This window comes from Protopterus annectens, chromosome 9.part0, assembly GCF_019279795.1.
Source record: "Protopterus annectens isolate FY-2018-M chromosome 9.part0, PAN1.0, whole genome shotgun sequence".
In the NCBI taxonomy this organism is placed as follows: Eukaryota; Metazoa; Chordata; order Ceratodontiformes; family Protopteridae; genus Protopterus; species Protopterus annectens.
The window spans coordinates 251,568,217-251,589,742 of NC_056743.1; the positions used below are offsets into that span (position 1 = coordinate 251,568,217).

General features: G+C 41.9%; 1 protein-coding gene across 4 annotated transcripts in view; it reads left to right on the top strand.

The window, feature by feature from the left end:
* The window catches only part of TRAF6 (TNF receptor associated factor 6), a 482,448-nt gene extending 461,901 nt beyond the window's left edge, over window positions 1–20,547 (top strand). For all 4 annotated transcript variants that reach the window (XM_044082829.1, XM_044082830.1, XM_044082831.1 and 1 more), the window contains one exon: window positions 19,443–20,547. In XM_044082829.1, the coding sequence (XP_043938764.1) occupies window positions 19,443–20,351 (909 nt within the window). In that variant the 3' untranslated portion in view covers window positions 20,352–20,547. The remainder of the gene's footprint in view (window positions 1–19,442) is intronic.
* Window positions 20,548–21,526: the final 979 nt, after the last annotated feature.

The window sequence follows — 21,526 nt, forward strand, 5'->3', positions numbered from 1 at the left end:
ATTCCTGTGGACAAGGTTACTCCTGCACGTGGGGCAGCTAGGCCTCCTGTATCCATGTCCATCAAGGCCTTTGCACGTGCGAAGGCCGCCAGCCAGGCCAAGGCCCATCCTAAACCTACTGCCCAGGCCCCTTCTGATAAACAGATCATGTCTCTTGCTGCAGATCTTATTTCTCTTATCAGGGGGTCTCAGCCTCATCCAGACAGAGGTTCTCAGCCGCCTGCAGAGAAAAGGCCCAGAACTGAGCAGGCCGACAACCTCTCTTCAGATGAAGCCTCTGGGGATTCTGAGCATTCAGATACCCAAGAAGAATCCTTCCAGGCCTATGAGGACTCTGATGCTGAGGAATCAATTCCCTCTGCCTCTACTCCAGAGGATTTCTCGTTCGGTGAAGTCCTACACTCTGTGAGGGAGCATTTTAAATGGCAGGGTCAGGAATTGTCTGATTCCAGGAAAAGGCTACGTACCTTCCTCAAGCTACCCCAGCACAGACCTTTAGCTATCCCTCCAGTTATGGATGTCCTGGATGATGTTTTCTCCGACTCCAGTGCTAACCCTGATTCTCTCCCTCCTGCTCCTGTCAAGCCAGACAGATATTATAGGGTCCCTGACACCCACAAACATCTCTTTAGGACTCATTCTGTGGATCTAGAAACTATTTCACAGGGCCCCAAGGGAGTGGCTACTTCCACAGCCAAGAATCCACTGCCAGCGGATAGGGAAGCTAGGTCCCTGGAGAGATGGGGTAAAAAAGTTTATACCTCTACCACCCTGGCCATGAGGTCACTTAACTGCCTTTTTCATATGTTTCAGTACCAGGATTTTTTACTGGATGATTTACAGAAAAAGCTAGCCTCTCCTGAGCCTATTGATAGAAAGGCATTGCAGGATCTAGTACATAACACTCAGCAGGTTAGCAATCATTTTCTTCAGTGTGGTTATGATGCATTGGAGGCTTCATGTAGGGCAGCTATGACTGGGGCTGTTATACGTAGACATGCTTGGTTAAAAGAACAGCCACTGCCAGACCATGTTAAAGTAAAGTTACTTGATGCACCTCTGGAAAAACAAAAGCTTTTCGGTGCTAATGCACAAGATGTGTTGAAGTCCATTGAGGAAAAAGCTAAATCGGTGCAGACAGTCAAAGATTTCCTCCAGGTTCAGCCACCCAGATTCAGCAGGAATTGGCCTTCAAAGAATTGGTCCTTTCCAGACACTGACAAATTTCAAAGGGATAAAAACAGGCGTGCCCGAGGTAGAGGGCAATACCGAGGCTCCTACAGGGGCTGCCAATGGCAACCACCAAATCAAAGAAGTGGCTCAGGCAGTCCAGCTGCACCACAAGGACAACCACAATGACTTGACTTTCATACTGTCTACAAAGGCTCAAAGAGAAGCACCTTTGGGCGGAAAATTATCCTTATTCTCAAAAAACTGGCATATCTTAACCAAGGACAACTGGATTCTGGATCTAATAGACAAAGGTTACAGATTCCACTTCCATACTTTACCAATGAGACAAGGCATGCCAAACCTGCCACTTCATCAAAGGGCAGAGGCACTCATTCAAGTTTCAAAGCTGTTAAATATAAAAGCAATAGAAAAGGTCCCTCCACAGGAACAAGGCCAGGGATTTTATTCAAGACTGTTCCTTGTTCCAAGAAAGGAAAACAAATGGAGGCCTATACTAGACTTGTCTGCTCTAAATACTTCTCATTGTGCCAAAGTTCAAAATGCTGACGTTGCAGCAACTCCTTCCCATGCTGGGTAAGGGGTCTTGGCTGGTCACTGGACCTCAAGGAGGCATACCTGCATGTCTCAATCAGACAAAGCTGCAGAAGATACCTCAGATTTCTTGCAGGGACAGAGCATTATCAATTCTCAGCATTGCCGTTTGGCTTATCTACTGCGCCCAGAGTGTTCACGAAATGCCTGGCATCAGTAGTGGCACACTGCAGACTCCAGGGGATTCAAATATACCCCTACCTGGACGACTGCCTCATACAAGCAGACAACAAACAAACCTTGAAAGCAAACTTGGACTATGTCATTCAATTACTACAGGCCTTGGGATACACAGTCAACATTCAGAAATCAAGACTTCTGCCATCCCAACAAATTATTTTCCTAGGAGCCAAACTGGACACAAAAACACAAATGGCTTATCTCGCAGAGGAAAAACAACAGCAGTTACCAGAGTACTTCAAAGGCCTAGCAAAGCTCTCCCAGCTGACTGCAAGGAAAATCCTGCAGGCCCTGGGGTTCATGGCGTCTTGCATTCTTCTGATACCTTTAGCAAGACTTCATATGAGAAAGCTGCAATGGTACTTAAAAAGCTTATGGTCCCAACACAGCCAAAGCCTAGAGGACGTAATCCCACTCATTCCATGTCTGCAAAGAGAATTTTTGTGGTGGGCTCAAGCAATTCAGTTAAAGGCATGTCTTTCAACAAACCTCAAGCAGGTCAAATGATTACAACAGATGCCTCAGACCATGGATGGGGGGCGCACATGGAGGGCAGATGCAGTCAAGGTCAATGGACACCAAGGGAAAGGCATCTGCACATAAACCAAAAAGATGTTGGCAGTGATACATGCAATCGAGACTTTCGAAAAATCACTTCAACAAGGACATTTGCTAATAAGGACAGACAACACCACTGTTATGTGGTATATAAACAAGCAGGGAGGCACTCATTCTTATCCCCTCTGCAGACTAACAATGATTCTCTGGGAAAAATCCCTAAGTCTGAAGATACATTTGCAATCCCAGTTTGTGCCAGGCAAGGACAATGTACTGGCAGACAAGCTGAGCAGAAATTTCTTGGATCCACACGAATGGATGCTGCATCCTCACATTTTCTCACAAATAACCAGAACATGGGGAAGACCGGACATAGATCTCTTTGCTTCTCACATGAATCATCACCTGGAAAAGTTCTGTACAAGGACCCACCATCCTCTAGCCTGGAAAACGGATGCTCTCTCCTTCAGCTGGAATTCCCTAACAGTTTATGCATTCCCTCCTCTACCACTGCTGACCAAGGTGATACTGAAGATCAAAGCAGAACAGCCAACAGGCATTTTGATAGCTCCAGACTGGCCAAGGCAGCACTGGTACCCATTGCTGTTGAGCATAACTCGGACCAAACCATGGCCTCTGCCCCTATGGCCTCTGCTTCTAACACAACACAATTACAGGACTGTTCATCAAAACCTGAAAACATTGCATCTGACAGCCTGGAGGTTACCATAACTCCTTCCGATATCTCTCTTTCCAAAAAAGTTCAAGAGATTTTACTGGAAGCACGCAGACCTTCCACCAGAAAAACCTATTCAGCCAAGTGGAAGAGATTCATCATCTGGAATGCTAACAGGGGTCAGGATACAACAGTTCTGAGTATACCTCCGATATTGGAATACTTGGCAGAAATGTTTCATACTGGTCTATCATATTCTTCCATAAAGATTCATGCCTCAGCAATCTCAGCAAAATACAATTGTGATCCACCTGTGTTTTCACATCCTTTGCTAAGACAGTTCCTAAGAGGGATAAAGAATATCAAACCTCCCAGGAAACCGCCAGTACCTGCATGGGACCTCAATTTCATCTTGGAAAAATTAACTCTTCCTCCCTTTGAACCAGCAGCAACTTCAGAAATGCAATTTCTCTCATGGAAAATGGTTTTCCTATTGGCAATCACATCAGCAAGAAGAGTCTCGGAGATACAGGCACTCATGGCAGTACCTCCTTTTCTCATTTTTCATCAGGACAGTCTCTCTAAGAACCAATCCTTCATTCATGCCAAAAGTAATTTCCAAGGTGTCTCTAAATCAAGCCATTCACCTGCCTACTTTCTTCCCCAATCCTCAAAACAGGGGGGAAGCACTGCTGCATACTTTGGACATACACAGGCAGCTACGCTACTACTTGGACAGAACTAAGGCCACCAGAAAGTCTGACCAACTGCTTGTAGCTTATGCTGCTGGAGTACAAGGAAAAGCAATCTCCAAACACTCCAAACAAACAATTTCCAAATGGATTGGACACTGCATCAGATTCTGCTTTTCTTTTCATGGAAAAGGTGTGCCAGCCAATATTAGGCCACACTCACCAGAGCTATAGCCACATCCACAGCTTTCCTAAGAGGAGTGGCTACAAAGGACATTCTAGAGGCTGCTACATGGAGCTCCGTGCATACATTTACCAAGCACTACAACCTGCCTTTATACTCCAGATCCCGAGCAGGCTTTGCTTCGGCAGTCCTGCAGGGCATTTTAGCTACACCATCACTTTCTTAGTTCCAACCACCCCCAGCTTGGCTATGGTATTCAACCCATATGTTATGACTGCAGTTGCATTCTTGAAGGACATAGTACAGTTTTGTATCTACCATAAATGTAGATGCCCGATAGATATGCAACTGCAGTCGGATTTTCCTACCCTCCTACCCCTTTGCAACATTCTTTTGGGTCCACTACCCCTGTCCTTATTAGCTGGGGGTATCTCCTATGGTGTATCTGTTTATTACTGTTGTCTGTCTGGAATTGTTTATCCATTCACCAAATTTAGCCTTCCTAGGAGGGCACCTGGCATCTGGGGCAAGAAACACTGAAGAAGATGGCGTCGGCAGATGCCTTTATACTCCAGCCGTTCTGACGTCGGAGAGGAGGCGACACCAGCCGACGCCGGACTCAGACTTTGGAATCCGGCCGACTGAGGGCTGCCTGAGGCAGGACAACCCATATGTTATGACTGCAGTTGCATATCTATCGGACATCTACATTTATGGTAGGTACAAAACTGTACTTTTAGGTGTATTGGACAACCAGTTTTTAGGAACTGTTTACTCTACTTATGTCTAGTGTGCGCTCTACTTATGTCTAGTGTGCGCTATCACAAACGAGATCTGGGTAGCTGACGCTGGGCATGCTGGGATAAGGGGTAGCCTCAAGCCAGTAAACAGCTCTCGAGCTATAGAAGATGGCCGAGTCAGAGCAGAGGATCGGCTCCGAACCCAAACAGCAAGAAGAAAGGCGAGATGAAGACAACTAACATGGAACATTATGGTAGGTACATAACTTCTTTATCTGTGGTAGTAAGGGGCAGCTGGTAAGGGAGGATTATGCTGGCATGTATTTGTATTCCACCTAAAACTGGCTGTTACAGAGCTTATGAAAATTTTGGGAGAAGTCCTATTTCAGCAGGGAATATTACTTAGAGGTGTGAACTGGATTTGCAACAGTGAAAATGTATAGCTGGGGAATCTAGAAGGAAAATATAACAAAAGATGGTAGATTTCTGAAGAAATTTATGAAAATTTTTACTACGGAAGATGTGAATTCTGTAGTAGAATCTCTGCGAATTTTCATTTTCCCCAAGGTACAACAGACTAGACAAAACAAAAATAAATTTCACAGGAGCATGTAGATTTAATTGAAAGCTTTGACATACAGCCAGTAACTATTTTGGGTCATGCACTTGTAACACCTAAGCTACAAATGCAGGCTAGTTAAGTAAAAATGTGACACTGGCATTTCTCCGCATACCTGTTGAGAGGAATTTAAGAAATGGGTAGTGGAAATAGTTATTAGGGAAGACATAAATTTCTTCAGAACTTATAACTAATGTATGGGATAAAATGAACGTGGAGTTAAAGAATAGGGCAGAAATAAAAGGAAAACTAGAGCTGTTTAAAAAGTAACCGGAATTATTTAGAGGGGCTAACAAAGATTATTGCAGAATAAGGGGAATCTCGCATAACAGTAAGAGGGCCATATTGCAGAGTGCTAATAAGAAAGTAAGGGAGTATATGAGTACTATGCATGAGTTTAGAAAGGTTACTGTTAAGCAACTGTCTTTTTGATAACTTCAGAGCACAACAACATTTAGCACAACAACTTGAATGACAGAAATTAGAAAGGGTTGGTACCAAGGTTAGCCAGTAACAGGAATACTATCCAGAAATCCTGTGGAGGTATTAAAGATATTTCAGAAAGTTTATGAACATTTCTACAAAGCAGAGGAATGTAGAAATCGAGCACAAGTGGAAATATTTATGGAAGGCTGAAGTATGTGAAGGTTAGAGGTAGATGAGGCTCAACAGGTAAGACCGGAGGAGATCAGATAAAACTGCTGACATACAGTCAGTCTGCATGAAAGTCTCCAGGAATAGATGGTATTCCCATGGAAGTTTGAAAGCTAGGAGGGACGAAAGTGATAAAGGTCTGGAAGGTTTTGTTTAACAATATTTTAAGAGGAGGAGAAGCACCAACTTCTTGGAAGAAAGCTGTGGCATCTGTAATAACTGGAGATGGTAAAGTCCTATCAGACCGAGCTTCGTATAGGTCCATTTCAATTTTAAGCCATGAATCTGATGTTATCCATGTCTTCATTCATCACCACAGGATCTTGGATCTGACATCGGATCCGAGCCGGCAAAATATACAACAGACAGATCCTAGGCTTTGGCTCCTCCCTATCCCATAATGCCCTGTTGCTTCTCTCATCCCCATCTCGTTTGCTGTGCTAGTGGTGGAGACGTGTTCCTATTGGCTCTGGCTAGCTAAGTAAAACCTTTCTTGTATTTTCTTTGAAAATTTCCCTAGTGGTAGTATTTAGTTGTAGAGTAGTCCTAGTTAGTTGATTTTTATAGTGTAGAAACTCCCTCCCCTTAGTTGTTTAGTGTTTAAGGTTAACTGTGGGAGGTGTGTGTGTGGGCTTCACGCCCTTTTTCTCTCATTAGCTGTTGGGGCTTGTTTTTGTTATTTTAGTGGCATTAGTGAGGAGCCTGTTCCAAAGAGGGCCGATAAGTTCCTTAGCCCCCTGGTGAGCCGCTTATTCTGCAGTAAGGGCATCCCAGTCGATGCGATTGTGATTGCTGCTGCCATGAAGAAGGAGCTAGCAGACCAGAGCTTCCACGGTCCATCCCCCGAATAGGGAGTCTCTGGCTATAGACCATTTGGGGAAGCGAGTATATGCCTCTGCTACCTTTGGACTGAGGGTGACTATTTGGCACATTTTATCCCCCTCCAAAGAGATTTGGTTCAAGAGCTCTCCACCTCCCTTGCAGAGTAATGGCAGAGAACCTCAAGCAGATATCTCCCAAGTTTGTCACTCTGACCTCTGTGGCGAATTCTTCAATGAGGCTAATCTCCAACACTGTAGAGGCTTCCTCTTGAGTGGCTGGCACTGGCATTGCCTGCGGTGTCATGCCTGGCTATGGTTGTGCGGGTTCACGGAGCCCTTTAAGGCTTTGTTTACTAATGCTCCCTTCAGTGGATCAACTCTTTGGACCTTCCGTGAAGGACACTTTGACATGCAACTAGCAGGAAGGGAAGACTCCTGTCAGTGCTAGGAATCAAGTTTTCGGCCCCCCAGAGGTCCATCTTAAAGACCCAGTGGGGAGCCAGAAAGATGTGGTTCTGTAAAGTGCAGTCTCCCTTTCAAGATGCTGTGGATGAATCCTCTTCCAGAGGCAGAGGGAGAGGTTTCAGTGGATAACTCTCTTGTTGGGGGGGGGGGTCCATAAAATCAGGGCTCCAGAGAACCCTTCTGTGAGCAGCCCTTTCAGCGCTCTGCCCTGGAGGCAGTCGGGGGTTATTTCCCTGCACCCAATAGCCTGGACAGAAATCACTTTCGATCAGTGCGTGTTAAACATAGTTTCCAGGGGCTATTTCATTACCTTTTCAGAACCCCCTCCAGTCATTCGTTATCTCCCCGACATTCCACCAGTCAGAGGAGTTGGCACTCTGAAGTTCAACATCTTCTTCAGAAAAGAGCTATTCAAGAAGTCCCAGCAGGATTAAGAGGAGCCGGCACTTATTCTCGCTGCTTTTTAGTGTCAAAAAAGATGGGGGACCTTCATCCTATTTTGGATCACAGCGAGCACAATCTTTCAGTCAAAACGTCAATGTTCCAGATGGTCATTGCTCAGTCCATTCTGCCACTATTATGCAGGGGTGATTGGATGTGCTCAGTAGACCTCCAGGACGCATACAATCACATCAAGATAGACAGGTGTTTCAGGAGACGCTTACTTCTAGATAGGGGCCAATCATTATCAATTCAGAGGCATGCCCTTCGGTCTCACCACAGCTCCCCAGGTGTTTATTGATTGGCTCCTCACAGCCTCTTTGAGGCATCATCTAACTAGGGTTGGGAGGGTGGCCTAATGGTTAAGGTTTTTGCCTTACAAACACAAGGTGCAGGGTTTGAGTCTTGCAAGGGACAATTGGCTAGACTTAAAATGGCTCGCAAGGGCAATTAGCGTAGTACTAATCTATGAACTCAGGCGATTCAATATCTTCTTTCCCTAATCCGTCAGCTGGGTATAACTGTCAACCTGGCAAAATTCATCCTCATTCCCTCCCAATAGTTAGAGGTTTTAGGGGTTCAACTGGACTCCGTGTTGGAGATTGCAGCTCTGCCTTTGTGCAAAATTCAGCTGACATGGGAGCAGGTCACTCAGATTTCGGACATCCCTCACCCCTCAGTTCTGTTAGTTCTTTGGGCTCATTCTCCTGATTCCTCTGACCAGGTACCACATACGGGTGTTACAGTGAACCTTAGCGGTCCAGTGGTTGGCTCCTCTTCCTCTATGACCATAAAACTGCACATGTCACCTTCACTGTTGGCTTCAGTCTCAGGATCTCTCCTTAGGTAGTTCCTTTTCCTCTCCCCTCGCCCATGGCCTCTGTGACCACAGATGCTTCCCTCCTGAGATGGGGTGGCATTTTCAGGGGAAGGACCATCCAAGGCACGTGGTCCCCAGTAGAGACCAAGTTGCATATAAATGTCCTAGAGATAAGGGCAGTATTGCTGTTGTTGCAAGCCTTCCAGGACTGCCTCCCTTGAGGGCCTATTCCATTTCAGACAGAACATGTCTGTTGTCTGGTATGTCAACATACAAGGAGGAACACGCTCTTACCCATTGTGCAGAGAGGCCATGAGTGTGGGAATGGTCTGTGTCCTCTAGCCGCTTCCTTACTGTAACACACATTCCCTGGGATTCCATCATGTTGGCTGACCAGCTCAGCAGGTCAGTCACAAGTGGTTCCTCAATCCTTCAGTGGCGATCAGGTTTTCAACCAGTGGGACAGCTGTTGTGTGACCTTTTTATGCCTCAAATCAACCACAAGTGCAGCAGGTATTTCACCCTGACCCCCCCCCCCCCAAGTCCCCAAGGGATGCCTATGTCCAGGACTGGCTTCCTGGTCTTTTCTGCGCTTATCCTCTGTCCCCTTAATACCCAAGGTCCTGCAGAAAGCTCAGTGCCTGAGGACATCTCTAATTCTCATTGCCCCTTTCTGGCCTTGTCAACTGTGGTTCCCCTTAGGTCTCATATGAAGTATCCGCCATGGATATTGGATCCCTTGTCAGGATCTGATTTCCCACCCATCAGGGCTCCCTCTATCAAACCTTCAGACCTTTCACCTAACTGCTTTGTTTCTGCAGTTCCAGTGATGACAGTCCAGGTTAGCATCCTCCATCAAACCCATTTTGGCCTCCTAAAAACCTTCTACCAGGAAAGTATAAAGCAGTAAATGGAAAAGGTTTTCATAGTTTCCATACCAACCTATGAATCTATTTGGGCCAGGAGCAAGAATCTGGACCCTTTTTCTGCTTCAGACCCAGATATACTTTTGATGTGAATTTGTTTAATCTCGCCATTTTTATTCTTGCACATGGGTACAGAGCCCAGCCATCAGCTCCAAGTCGGCTGCTTTACTATTTAAATTTATAAATGTATAAAGGATAGGGGTAACCAAGGAACAGCCGAGGCTAAGAGCAACCGCTTTGTAACAAACAAACGATTCTTAAATTTAAAGAATTCTAAAGGCCAACTTGCCTAAAAGTTATAAGAACTAGAAAATACTGCAAAATACTTCAGTTATGTAAAGAATTACAGCACAAAGTTTGTCAAAAACTCAAAGAAATTCTGCTGGCCCGAGCTCTCAGATGACCTTGCGATCAGTTGCAGGATGACCTTGCGATCAGTTGCAGTGGCAAACTCGGTCTGGGGTAGGACAGAGAGCATCATAGGATAGGGGCCTGGCCTCGAGCTACTTGAGATCTTTAGCTAGTAAAGCGGCTGACATTTTCCACCTGCCACCCCCCTCCCGGTGGACTAATGGAGGAAGTTGGAGTGGATGTCCTTCTACCTTGGTAGGAATAGCTCAGGATTATGGTGGCGAACTTGATGTGGGGATTAGAGAGCCGCAGGGCATTATAGGAGAGGGAGGAGCCAGAGCCTTTGATCTGTCTGTTGTATATTTTGCTGGCTTGAATCAGATGTTTGATCCAAGACCCTGTTGTGAGAATGAAGACAAAAGATAACACAGATGGCAAGTTATGGTAAGCACATAACTCTTTTTATAAAGTGTTTATATATACAATAGAGAGTCTCTATGATCTGAAACGTCAGTTATCCGAACCAGCCTTCCTATGTTTTCTGGAAGGAAAAGTTACAAAGTTTGAATATATAAACATGTGTATTCGCTTGAGAATGTTTTATGAGCTTGTAACCAGCTTATGTGTGAAAAATATTCTTTGTCCACAGAATTGTTGAATGGTTGAAAAGTGTATTTCTTCTTGCAGGAAAAAAAAATGAGGTTTTAGAAGTTTCTTAGCCAGTTCAATTATATGCTTGATTATCCAAACAGTTAGATTATATGAACTACCCTAGGTCCCAATTACCTCACATAATCCAATTCTACTCTAATAGCTAAATGAATGGAAAAGGTGTTGACAAAATTAATGGATATGGATCAGTGAGGTTTTTTTTTGGAACGGAACATTTGACAACATTAGAACAGTCATAATCTAGAGGGAAGCAGAGTGTAAAAAATATGTTGCTGGGTCTTGATGCAGAGAAACTATTCAACAGAATATGCTGGGATTTTGAGTAGGGCAGTGGAAGCATTTGCATTCCCTGATACAATAATAAGGCAAGTATATATGCTGGATTGGAGGCAAAATTTGAAGTGGGAGGATTCCTCTCTGATGAGCTGTATCTGAACAGAGAGGGACCCAGGCAGGGGGTATCCTCTTTCCCCGGTTTTGTTTGCTTTATATTTAGAGCCATTGACAAAAAAAAAAATAAAGACTCAGAAATACTGTGAATATAATGGGTATGGTAAAAAAAAAGAAAAAAAATGTCTTTATATGCAGACAGTATTTGTACCGTTTAAAACCAGAAAAGATCAACTCCGTGTTGAACATCTTGAGGCACTTTCAAAAGTCTTTTTAGGATATAAAATTAGCTGTAACCTTTGCTTTTATCTTCACTATCTAGCAATACATGAACTGGACTTAACAGTACCATATTTATGTGGTTACAATAAAATTAAGTATTCAGGAGTATGAACTGAAAATGATTCTGTTATGGTAGCAAAGGATATGTAGGAAGAAACTAAAAAGATCATACAAACACTGAGAAACTGGACGCTGCTGTTTATAGATATGGATAGCAAGATACAGGCAGTGAAAATGTGTTTAGTCCCTTAAGTTGTATACACCTTGCCAGGCATATTTTAACAACCAGAAGAGAAGTTGTAGACAGTAAAGAGTTGAATGAATTTATTTGGGAGGGGAAGAGGGAGTGATTCAAGAAATAAGGAGAAAGTGGAACTTTGGATGCAGATTCTTAAGGAGAGTAACAGTCATACAGCATATTATATTCGAAAAATAGCAGTAGGTATTCTAAGAACTAAGCCAACATGAGAAAGGAGATTTTTGCTGATGGGGATGACTGCAATTAGAGGTACAGAGAATGGGTAAGAGGAGGCTGGAATATAATGGAAAAAACTGGCAAAAGAACCAATGTATTGGAAGCAAATAGCTAGAGAGGGAAAGGAAATAGAATGGGAAGAGACCAAGAAGACATTTGGACTGCAGGCTGGAGACTGCCTTCCCTATCAGGGACTGATGTTTGAGTATAAGCAAAGAAAAAGGGATAGAGTAATCCTAAGTGAAAGACTTGCGCTGGTAGAGTTTTTACTTGCGTCTAGAACAGAAACAGGTGGTGGTAAGGGATAATTAGTAGAGCATGTAAAATATTGCACAATAACCATAGGAATCAAAGTCAGAGGAGCTTAGAAAAATTGGGAAAAGATTGACTAAGCAGTTCGCAAGGGAGCAATGGGATGACACGCGTGGCTCTCATTTCTGCTTGGAAGTGTTTGCAGTCTGCTTAAGGTTTAAAAATGTTTATGCAGTTGACTTTATCTTGGGTAGATGGCAAATGTTGGAGGTGTGATTGGGAAGAAAGAGGTAATGAAGGATATGTTTTGGGGAGTGAATGAGTTGGGGAGACTTTGAAATTTATAGAATACTCTGTCAGAAATATTGGGTGAACAGATAGGTCTAAATAAGGAAAAAACATTTTTTTAGCTTTGATCCAAGATCTGAATTGCCCAAATATAGCAATACCTTTTTATACGTTTATTTTTAATGGCTGCTGAGAAAGCAATTACAAGAAAATGGAAATCATTCTCTGAACAAAACTGTACTTGACACGAAATAGTAGGCAAACAACACAAGAACTAAGCAGTGGAAGAAGAATGTAGCTGCTCGTACAACAGGACGATAGTTATATCCAAAAATAGATTTTATTTGAGATCATCAAACGGCCATAAAACAATACTGGTTAAGCGCTTTCGGCTGTACCCCAGCCTTCCTCAGAACAACTGTTGAGGTGTACAAATGGTATATATACACATCCAGCAACTCACAATTAAACAATTTAAATAATTAATTAATCAATCAGCTGAAAGCCCGCCAAAACCAATGGTAAAATACTGAATTTAAAATACTGAATTTTACAAATACTTCAAAGAACTATCTACTAGACAATAGTCCTATACTGTATATATTCTATACATTTAATATAATGTAAACTATACATATAAAATTGTACATATGGAAAACAATAAAATGAGTGTAACACAAATAAACACAAATTAAAAGTGATGTAACATAAATTACATTCTACGGACCATTTCACATTGCTCATGTCCTTAAAAAATACACACAGTGTATCAGTACTGGTATTTATTCTAATGCTAAAAAGGGTTTTAGGCTAATAAAAGAATCTGTTATGATTTGCCATTTACTTTCACATAATGATAGTTTCATTTTCCAATCTGTTCAATAATGGAAAATAAGAAGCAGTGGTCTTCCTTTATCTAGAATGTGTCTATATAGTATTCTGTATACATGTTCATAGATTAAATTGCCTCTCTGTTTTTCCTATATAATGTGCATTACATTTTGTACAGATAGCAATCTGTTTTGTTTTACAGTTTCCTCTTCCACATCTAATAGTTGTGTGACAGATGTCCCCAAGTATAATGGTCTTACTCAGATTTATGTATTTGCACTGTTTGCAACTTCCACATTTATGTATTTTGTTGATGTTTTGTTTTGAAAACACATCTTGGTACTGGGTCCAATATGTGGTCCTTATCCATAACCATCAAGGTGTTCCAATGTTTTTCCAAAATTTCTCTGATGATATATGTACTGGGGGAATATATAAGGACACAAACCCTTCCCATGGGAGTGCTAGATGTATTCTCCTTGAGGGATAGTAGGTATGAACCTAGTAAAGGTGGATATTTCTCATTTTTCAGGGTACGGCTCTTCTAAGAAACATTTCGATAGTGTTGAGTTCTGATTCTAATATGTGTGTTGGGACGCATCCCTCGCCCAAGCGTATACATTGTCCTTAAAACATTGTGGAATTGAACCCTAGTGATAAAGATGTCATCCAAATATCTGATGTATAATGTGTTGTATAGTAGAGCTTAGGAGCTTTTTTATGATTCCCATTCTTTCCATTCTGCCATGACTAGGTGCTAAGGAAATCTTGCGCTGCTCTTGGCCCCCCCCCTAGTCTGCCTAAAGAATTCTCTGTACTTGAAGCATTGAATATTGCAAGAGAACTTGGAGGTGTGATCTTTAGCAAGGGGGTAGTAGAAAATTACATTTAAAAAATGAAAATTACGGGATCAATACATGCAGAATAATGTGGAGGAAGAGTGATATTTAAGGGAAGGCAGGAATTGAACAATGTATGTTCTGATGGTTTAATAGTACAAAAAAGTGATGTATATTTTTAACTAGAAGCATGTTAATAGTTGTGTTTTATATAAAAGTATGTTTACCAGTATCTTAAGTGATAATTTAATAAAGGTGTTTAAAAATTGGTTTGTACTTAATTCCTTTATTGATAACTTCCAAGCTTATGTCTTTTAGTTCACATAACTTCTCTTCAAAAACATTTGTTCTTCGTCTGTCGAAACTAGTCTTGACAGACTATCTGTCCTTTGACTATACTTCTGTCTCAAAGGATGACATCTTGAAAAATGTCATGTTAGAAAAATTAGATTTCCTAAAAATGGTTAGTGTTGCATTCCCTGTTTTTAAAAAGTGACATCTAAATAATGTAGTTTATCGAGGGAGTATACATAAATACATTACAAAAATTTAAGTGTACTTTCAAAGAATCAAAAAAATCTTCCAGTGTGGGACAGAATCTATTTTTGACTATCCTAACATGAATAAGACATACAATCTGTGTTTTGCAGTTTGTGATTGTTGTAACAGTTTGGGTACATGCACAAAATGTCAGTGGAAAGTTCCACAGTCCATCCCCTGAACAGGACAGTAGACTTGTTTTGGGAGGTGAGTCCATGCCTAGGAAACCATTTTCCTGTGAGCTTTTAATTCCATTTCTCACATTACAAGGTTTCAGAGGGGCCTAGGAAGTAAGGCTTTGTACTTCCTCCAGAGACTGCCTATGACTGATGTAAGAATGCTTTTGGAGAATAACATTTTTGTCTATCACCAACTCTAACATGGGATTCATTTACAATGCAGCTGATAATGCAGTTAGAGCAGCTGGCACTGGCATTGCTATTTGCTGTCATGTGTGGCTGAGGCTTTATGATTTTATGGAGGACTTTAAATTGTCCTTGCTTTCTGCCCCATACGGTGAATCCTCTCTGACTGTTCCAAAAAGTAAGGATATGTTGATGAAGAATGAACAGGAAAGGTAAAAGCTGCTTGTTGTAGAAGTCTACTTTTCTACCCCCATACAAACTTTCACTAAAAATTAGGTGTGTGGGGGGGTGCATCTCATTTAAGAAGTCCCAGCTCTGTGTCTTTGCACACAGTACTTGTGGCTGAGGGTAGAAGCTAACAGAAGAAAATCCAGGGACAGAAGTAGTCTGCAGAGCCAAGGGTTTAGGGATCCCTTCTCTGACAAACCCTTCCAAACCTAATGCTGGAGGCATCTGTCCGTATCATCTTTTTTCACCTTCAAAGTTGAATGGCCATCATTCAGGTTTCATGGGTTAAACAAATCCTAGTCAGAAGCTACTCTTTTTCCTTTCATTCAAGCCCCCATACTGTCTTATTACAGTCTTCTGGACAATTCCACCCAGTCCAAAAAAAAGAGGCAGTTCAAGGAATATTTCAACTGTTTCAGAAAACAGCCATCCAAGATGTCCCACCAGACCGAGAAGGATCCGGAGTCCTACTCAAGGTTCTTTTTAGTCCACAAGAAAAACAAGGGCCTTGGGGCCCATACTGACTGGCAGTTACCTGTACAGCTATATTGTAAAGACTTAGGTTCTTGATGGTCACAGTGCAGTCCATCCTTCCATTCCTCCAGGAACAGGATTGAATGTACTCTGTAGACCTTCTGGATACCTGTTTGCCACATCAAGATTACGAGGCAGTCTCGAAGGTTAATTTGCTTCCGTCAGGGAGCCAGACACCTCCAGTTTCAACAACTGCCCTTTGGTTTCACCACAGCTACCCCCAGGTGTTCACCAAGTACATGACAGTGGCAGCAGCTCATTTCTGACTGCAAGGGTTCTGAGAGTTCCCATATTTAGACGACTGGCTCCTAACTGCAACCTCAACAGAATCCCTCATAAAGAAAATATTATTTGCTCCACGTTTATCAAGACTTGATATATCCATAAATTTTGAAAAGTCACCTTTAACTTCCAGCAGAGTCACTGGATTTTATAGGATGCCATCTTGGATACCATTTCATAAATACCAAAATCTGCTGCAATCAAAGCTTGTTTCTGTTCATCTTCATTCGCAAAAAGTATTTTGATTTTGAAGTTGTCCAGATTCTTATTCTGATGCTACTAAGATCCATCACAGATTTATTCACTCTTATTCTGCATAACAGGTTCTTCATGCCTGTACTTCATGTGGACACTTTCTGTTCAGTGGTCCCAGTCCATTCACCTTCTACACCAGCCAGTCTGATGCCTGTCAGTATGTTATCGCCATATCTCTTGGTGGATAACCTTGCCTCTAGTATCTCAGGGGTGTTCTTTCCAGAGTTACCACAAATGTCTCCCCATTAGGACAGTCCAGGGAACATAGAACAATTTAGAGGCCCATCTTCACATTGGTGTTCTGAAGATGAGGGTGGTCCTTGCTACATTGCAGGCACTTCAAGATGCCATTCCAAAGGGTGTGATATCCATCCAAACAGTATCTCTGTAGTTTGGTAAATCAGCAGGCAAGGGGGAACTTTCATACCCATTTTGTAAAGATGCCATAAGAGTAAGGCAATGGGTAATGCCTTCATAACCCTTTTGTAGTAGAAAAATACATGTTACAAGTTGATCCAGTATTCTAGCAGACTGGCTCAGTCGATGCATTCTCATGCTTCACAAGTGGTCCCTCAACATGGTATTGGCAACAAGGATTTTCAGCCACTATGGCCAGCTTTGCCAAAGTCTTTTTACTACACCAATAAGAAATCCCACAATTATTTTGTCCTCCTCCCTGGTTCATCATTGGCATCTTGAATTTATGTATACCTTCCCACCTCTTCCCCTGATGATTCTTGCAGAAAGCAATTTTGTGCAAGGCAAACTTAATCCTCCTCGTTCCTTTCTGGCCCAGGCAAATCTGATTCCCTTACTTGTTATAGGGTAATTTACTGCAGTTTCTATTACTACTAGATCCAGGTCAGATATCCATTCTCACGTTGACAGTCAGGTACCACAGACTAACCTCGGGGTTTCTTCAGTTCCTGTAATAGCCAATGACTCTTCCTTACATTCTAGAGTTGTATAGATTTTTATCTGCCTCTCAAAAAAACTCCCACACAGTCTGTAAGAGAAACTGTAAAAGGTTTTCTCTCTGGGCAATTGCTAAAGGTTTAGTTCAGCTACTTTTTCTTCAATCCTACAATTTTTAACATCCCTTTTTGATTAATGGTAAAGTAACTTGTTCCAGAAAGTCCAGCTTGCTGCTATTTCTAACTTTCAAACTTATTTTCTGCGGTATCCCTCTTCAGAATCTGTAAAAGCTTTCTCAAAGGAGCCTTTTTAAGACCTCCCATTAAATACCATATTCTTTCTTGGGACTTTACATTGGCTTTTTAAGCCCTAATGCATCCCCCCCCACACACCTTCTTCTGCCCCCTTGAAACACCCTTCCTGGAAATTATTTCTGGTGGTAATTACTTCTGCCAAGAGAGTTTCTGAACTACAGGCACTGTCATGTGGATAAATTTCTTAGTTTCTCACAAAGATAGAGATGGGCATGAACCAGACGCTTCCTTTTGTGCATAAGTTTCGAACCATTCCATTAATCTGCCAGTTGTCTTTCCCAACCACTCTAATTGGGGTGAATATACTTTTTATATTCTGGACATTCATCACCAACTCAGATTTTGCTGTCACAAAAGTGTCTATATACAAAGATGACCAACTTTTCATTTCCCTTTCAAATCAAGCTGGGTTCCAAAGTCAACTTGCCTAGATGTCTGTCAGATTACATTTCGTTTATTTGTGCCTCGAAGTGCTGCATTTAGTTTATTTGTGCCTCCCAAGTGCAACACTTTCTTCCTAATCTAAAGCTCAGATCCATGTCTACATCAACAGACTTTTTCAGGCACACTTCTGTGGCCGTTTATGCTATGGCAACTTGGTCTAATATGTATACCTTCATCAAGTACTACAAACTAGACCTGATAGCCAGATCTAAAGCAGCCTTTGGTTCTACCATTGAGGGATCTCGTACTCTGATGCCACTCATGATTAAAAAGTAGTTGGGGGGGGGGGGTCTGTCCCAAACGTCAAAACAGACTGAAAAGATCACATTGAATGTGGAAGTTATGTACTTAACACAGTGATTCATCTTCCTTGCCTTTGTCCATCTCAACATCCCACCTTCCACCCCCTTCCATTTTACCATTTGTAGGTTTTTCACTCCAGGCGGATTTGTCTTACGCATACCCGAAGCTTGAGCCCTTGGTTCTGTGTGCTTTTACCTCTTTGTCCTAGAGTACATTAGCATATATTTCTATATGCATAGAGTATGATTTACAACCTCTTCTGGGGAAAACTCAGTCTGAGCGGACTTGTTCACACAACATTATGAAGGGGTGAGGAGAGAAAAAGGCTGTGTTGAAGAAAGTTACCAGCTGAGTTTTGCCTTGAGCCAGATAACCTAACCAGTTGAGACAGATGGAGAGGCAACAATGTTCTATCTTTTTGGCAAGTACATAAATTCCATATTTAACATGTTTACATATTTTGTACAGCAGTTCAGAGTAGTCCACAATGATAGACATGCTTCTTGTGTCATTATCTTCCTGTTTCCGACTAGCCCTAGAATCTACTACTTTGTTCTGAGTGCACAAAGGCAACTAACTGGGCATGTATCTTGAGGGTCCTGCTGAAGTCATTTGTCCCACAAGATGATTTCTGTCTTTTAGGCAGCTCATGTCTTCTGATGGTTCAGATGTTGTAAAATGTTAATTTTGAAGTGATTTGCTTTTCATCCACTGTCCTTTCTGACAGTCTTGCACTCTGAGACTATTTCTACTAGATATCTGTTCGTGGCTGTCTGCATGGTATTTCACTGATATGATCTGTATTCCTTTCCAGGTAGTACAAAAAATTCAGTTTATTCTTTTCTTCACCCTTAGTTCATAGGTCATTTCCTGTATTCATTATAGTATTGTTTGCCTGCCTGCTATTGCTGTTTTTAGAAAAGCTTGTACCCTTTGGGACCCGAGTAAGCATTTTAAGTATTTTCCCAAATTTTTCTTTACTTTCTGGGTTTATAGCACTTTTTCATTCTTCTAGATGTTGCATTCTGTCTGCAATGAAGTAGTCTTTGAGCAGACTTTTTTCATTTTGGGCATGATTTGCAAAAACAGCTTGGCCCTCTGTACCCGTGTTTAGTCTTGAAGGTGAGAGCTTGGCATTTTTTCATCCATACAGCAGAGCTTTTTTATAACAATTTTAGTATTGCAAGCTGGGAAACTGTGCATGCTGTCCTAACATAGTTTAGGTTGGATTTGAGAGCATTTATAAGTACAGATATGTCAAGTGTAGGTTATAGAAACTTGTATTTTAAATTTACATACAGTTTTGTTTGTTCCCCTCTAGATGCAGAGACATGAGTTGGCTAGCCATATGCAAGAATTCACTCAAGTTCATTTGCGGATGATGGCTACTTTCCTACAGGGTCTTAACCTAGGAAGCCTTCCCACCATGCCTTCACCTATGCATGCCTTGGAACCCTTACGGTTTGAAGCACTGACTTCTGGATCTTCTCTTCCACAGTCTTCTCTTCCACAATCTTCCTGTGACTGTTCTCCAACAGTTTACAACCTCAGAGAGACTATCCAGCAACTAGAGGGACGGCTGGTGCGTCAGGACCACCAGATTAGAGAACTGATTGCCAAGATGGAGACCCAAAATACATTAGTCGCTGAGCACAAGAAAACTATTCGAACCTTGGAAGAAAAAGTGGCAGAACTTGAAGCACAGCAGTGCTCTGGTATTTATATATGGAAGATAGAGAATTTTAGTATGTATATGAGATTACAAGAAAATGACCAACAAGTTGTGTTGCACAGTCCTGGCTTTTATACAGGTAAACCTGGCTATAAACTGTGTCTTCGCCTCCACCTTCAGCTTCCAGGTGCCCAGCGTTCTGCCAACTATTTATCACTGTTTGTCCACACTATGCAGGGACAATATGACGGCTATCTCCCATGGCCAATTCAAGGTACCATACGCTTGGCTATAGTCGACCAGTCAGAAGGACCAGCAAAACAAGACTTTGTAGAAATAATGGAGACTAAACCTGATCTTCTTGCTTTCCAGCGGCCTACAATACCACGCAATCCAAAGGGGTTTGGTTATGTAACTTTCATGCCTCTGCAGGCTCTTAAGCATCATACTTATGTCAAAGATGATACCCTTATAGTACGTTGTGAAGTCTTGATACGTCAGGATATGAACTGCTTACGAAGAGAGGGTTTCCAGCCACGTAGTACTGACAATGTATAGTTTTTTGTTTTGTTTTCTTTTTGTATGGTGATTTTTATGTAACACCTTCCTCTGGCTCTTTAAACAATGATATTAGTCATTGCATCCTACAACAAAGCCTTTTAAGCATTAATTCTGGTTATCACTCCACTTTGTGGACTTTCATATCTAGCACATTTAAATAAAAGAATAGAGTAGCTAGTTAAGTAATTTTAAATGTATGTTTTTATCATTAATATTTTGCTTCTTTGAGGTGTATTTTTAGTATACTTTTCTGTTTACATTCACAAGCTTGTGCTGCAGCAGTTTCTCTGCACAGCAGTTGTGCCACTGTTAAGTATGGGTGACCCATGTTTTGAGTAGACTTGGATCATTTGTCACGGTTCACGGGGAGATAAAGATTTCACTGTTTTCTTTCTGCAACTTTTCAGCTGATTACTGCCTTCAGAAGGTAGATGGCTTTGGTGGAGAGAAGTGTTGTGGAATGCTGTATCCTGCTAGAACTGGTGCCCACGTACGTATGTGTCTTTGCATTTTTATGGAAGAACGATTAGTAAAGCCCATTCAACAGGTCCCATAAGTCCTTTATGGGGCTGTTGAATGGACTCTACCAACAACCCTATAAATCCTGCATGATCTTTCTAACAGAACAACTTAGCATTGTGAGTATAAAATGTTACTTGCGGTGTTCACAGAGCTAGAGGTGCAATATGGACATATGTTTACAAAAATAATGCAGCAATGGAGTCATTGCTGTGGGGGGGGGGATAGGTTGTTTGTGTGACAAATTTTAAAGGACTTCTCACATGGGTAGCTTTAATCTCCTGTTCTGATTTCACTTGCTTGGCACATTCCTGAATGTTCTCTGGCTTCTGCTCTGCAGCACTTGTTGAATCCTCTGCTAGCCTAGGTGGATACATCCAGGTCTTTATTTCTAAAGTTCTTTTCTGCTGTTGATACAGTGGATGTCTGTACTCGCATACTTTGGAAATTTCCCAGGTTTGACATCTAAAACATGTAAGCCTTCATAATATTTATGTAGATGAATAGCAAATGCAAGGACCTGCATGCACTAGCACTACTAATACCATTTTTGAGGGGGGGCTCAAGTTATGAGACATTGCCACAAGTTGCCTGCAGTCAGGTCTGCTACTAGAAAGAGTCGACAAGAGTCTTGCAACTTTCATCATAACCCA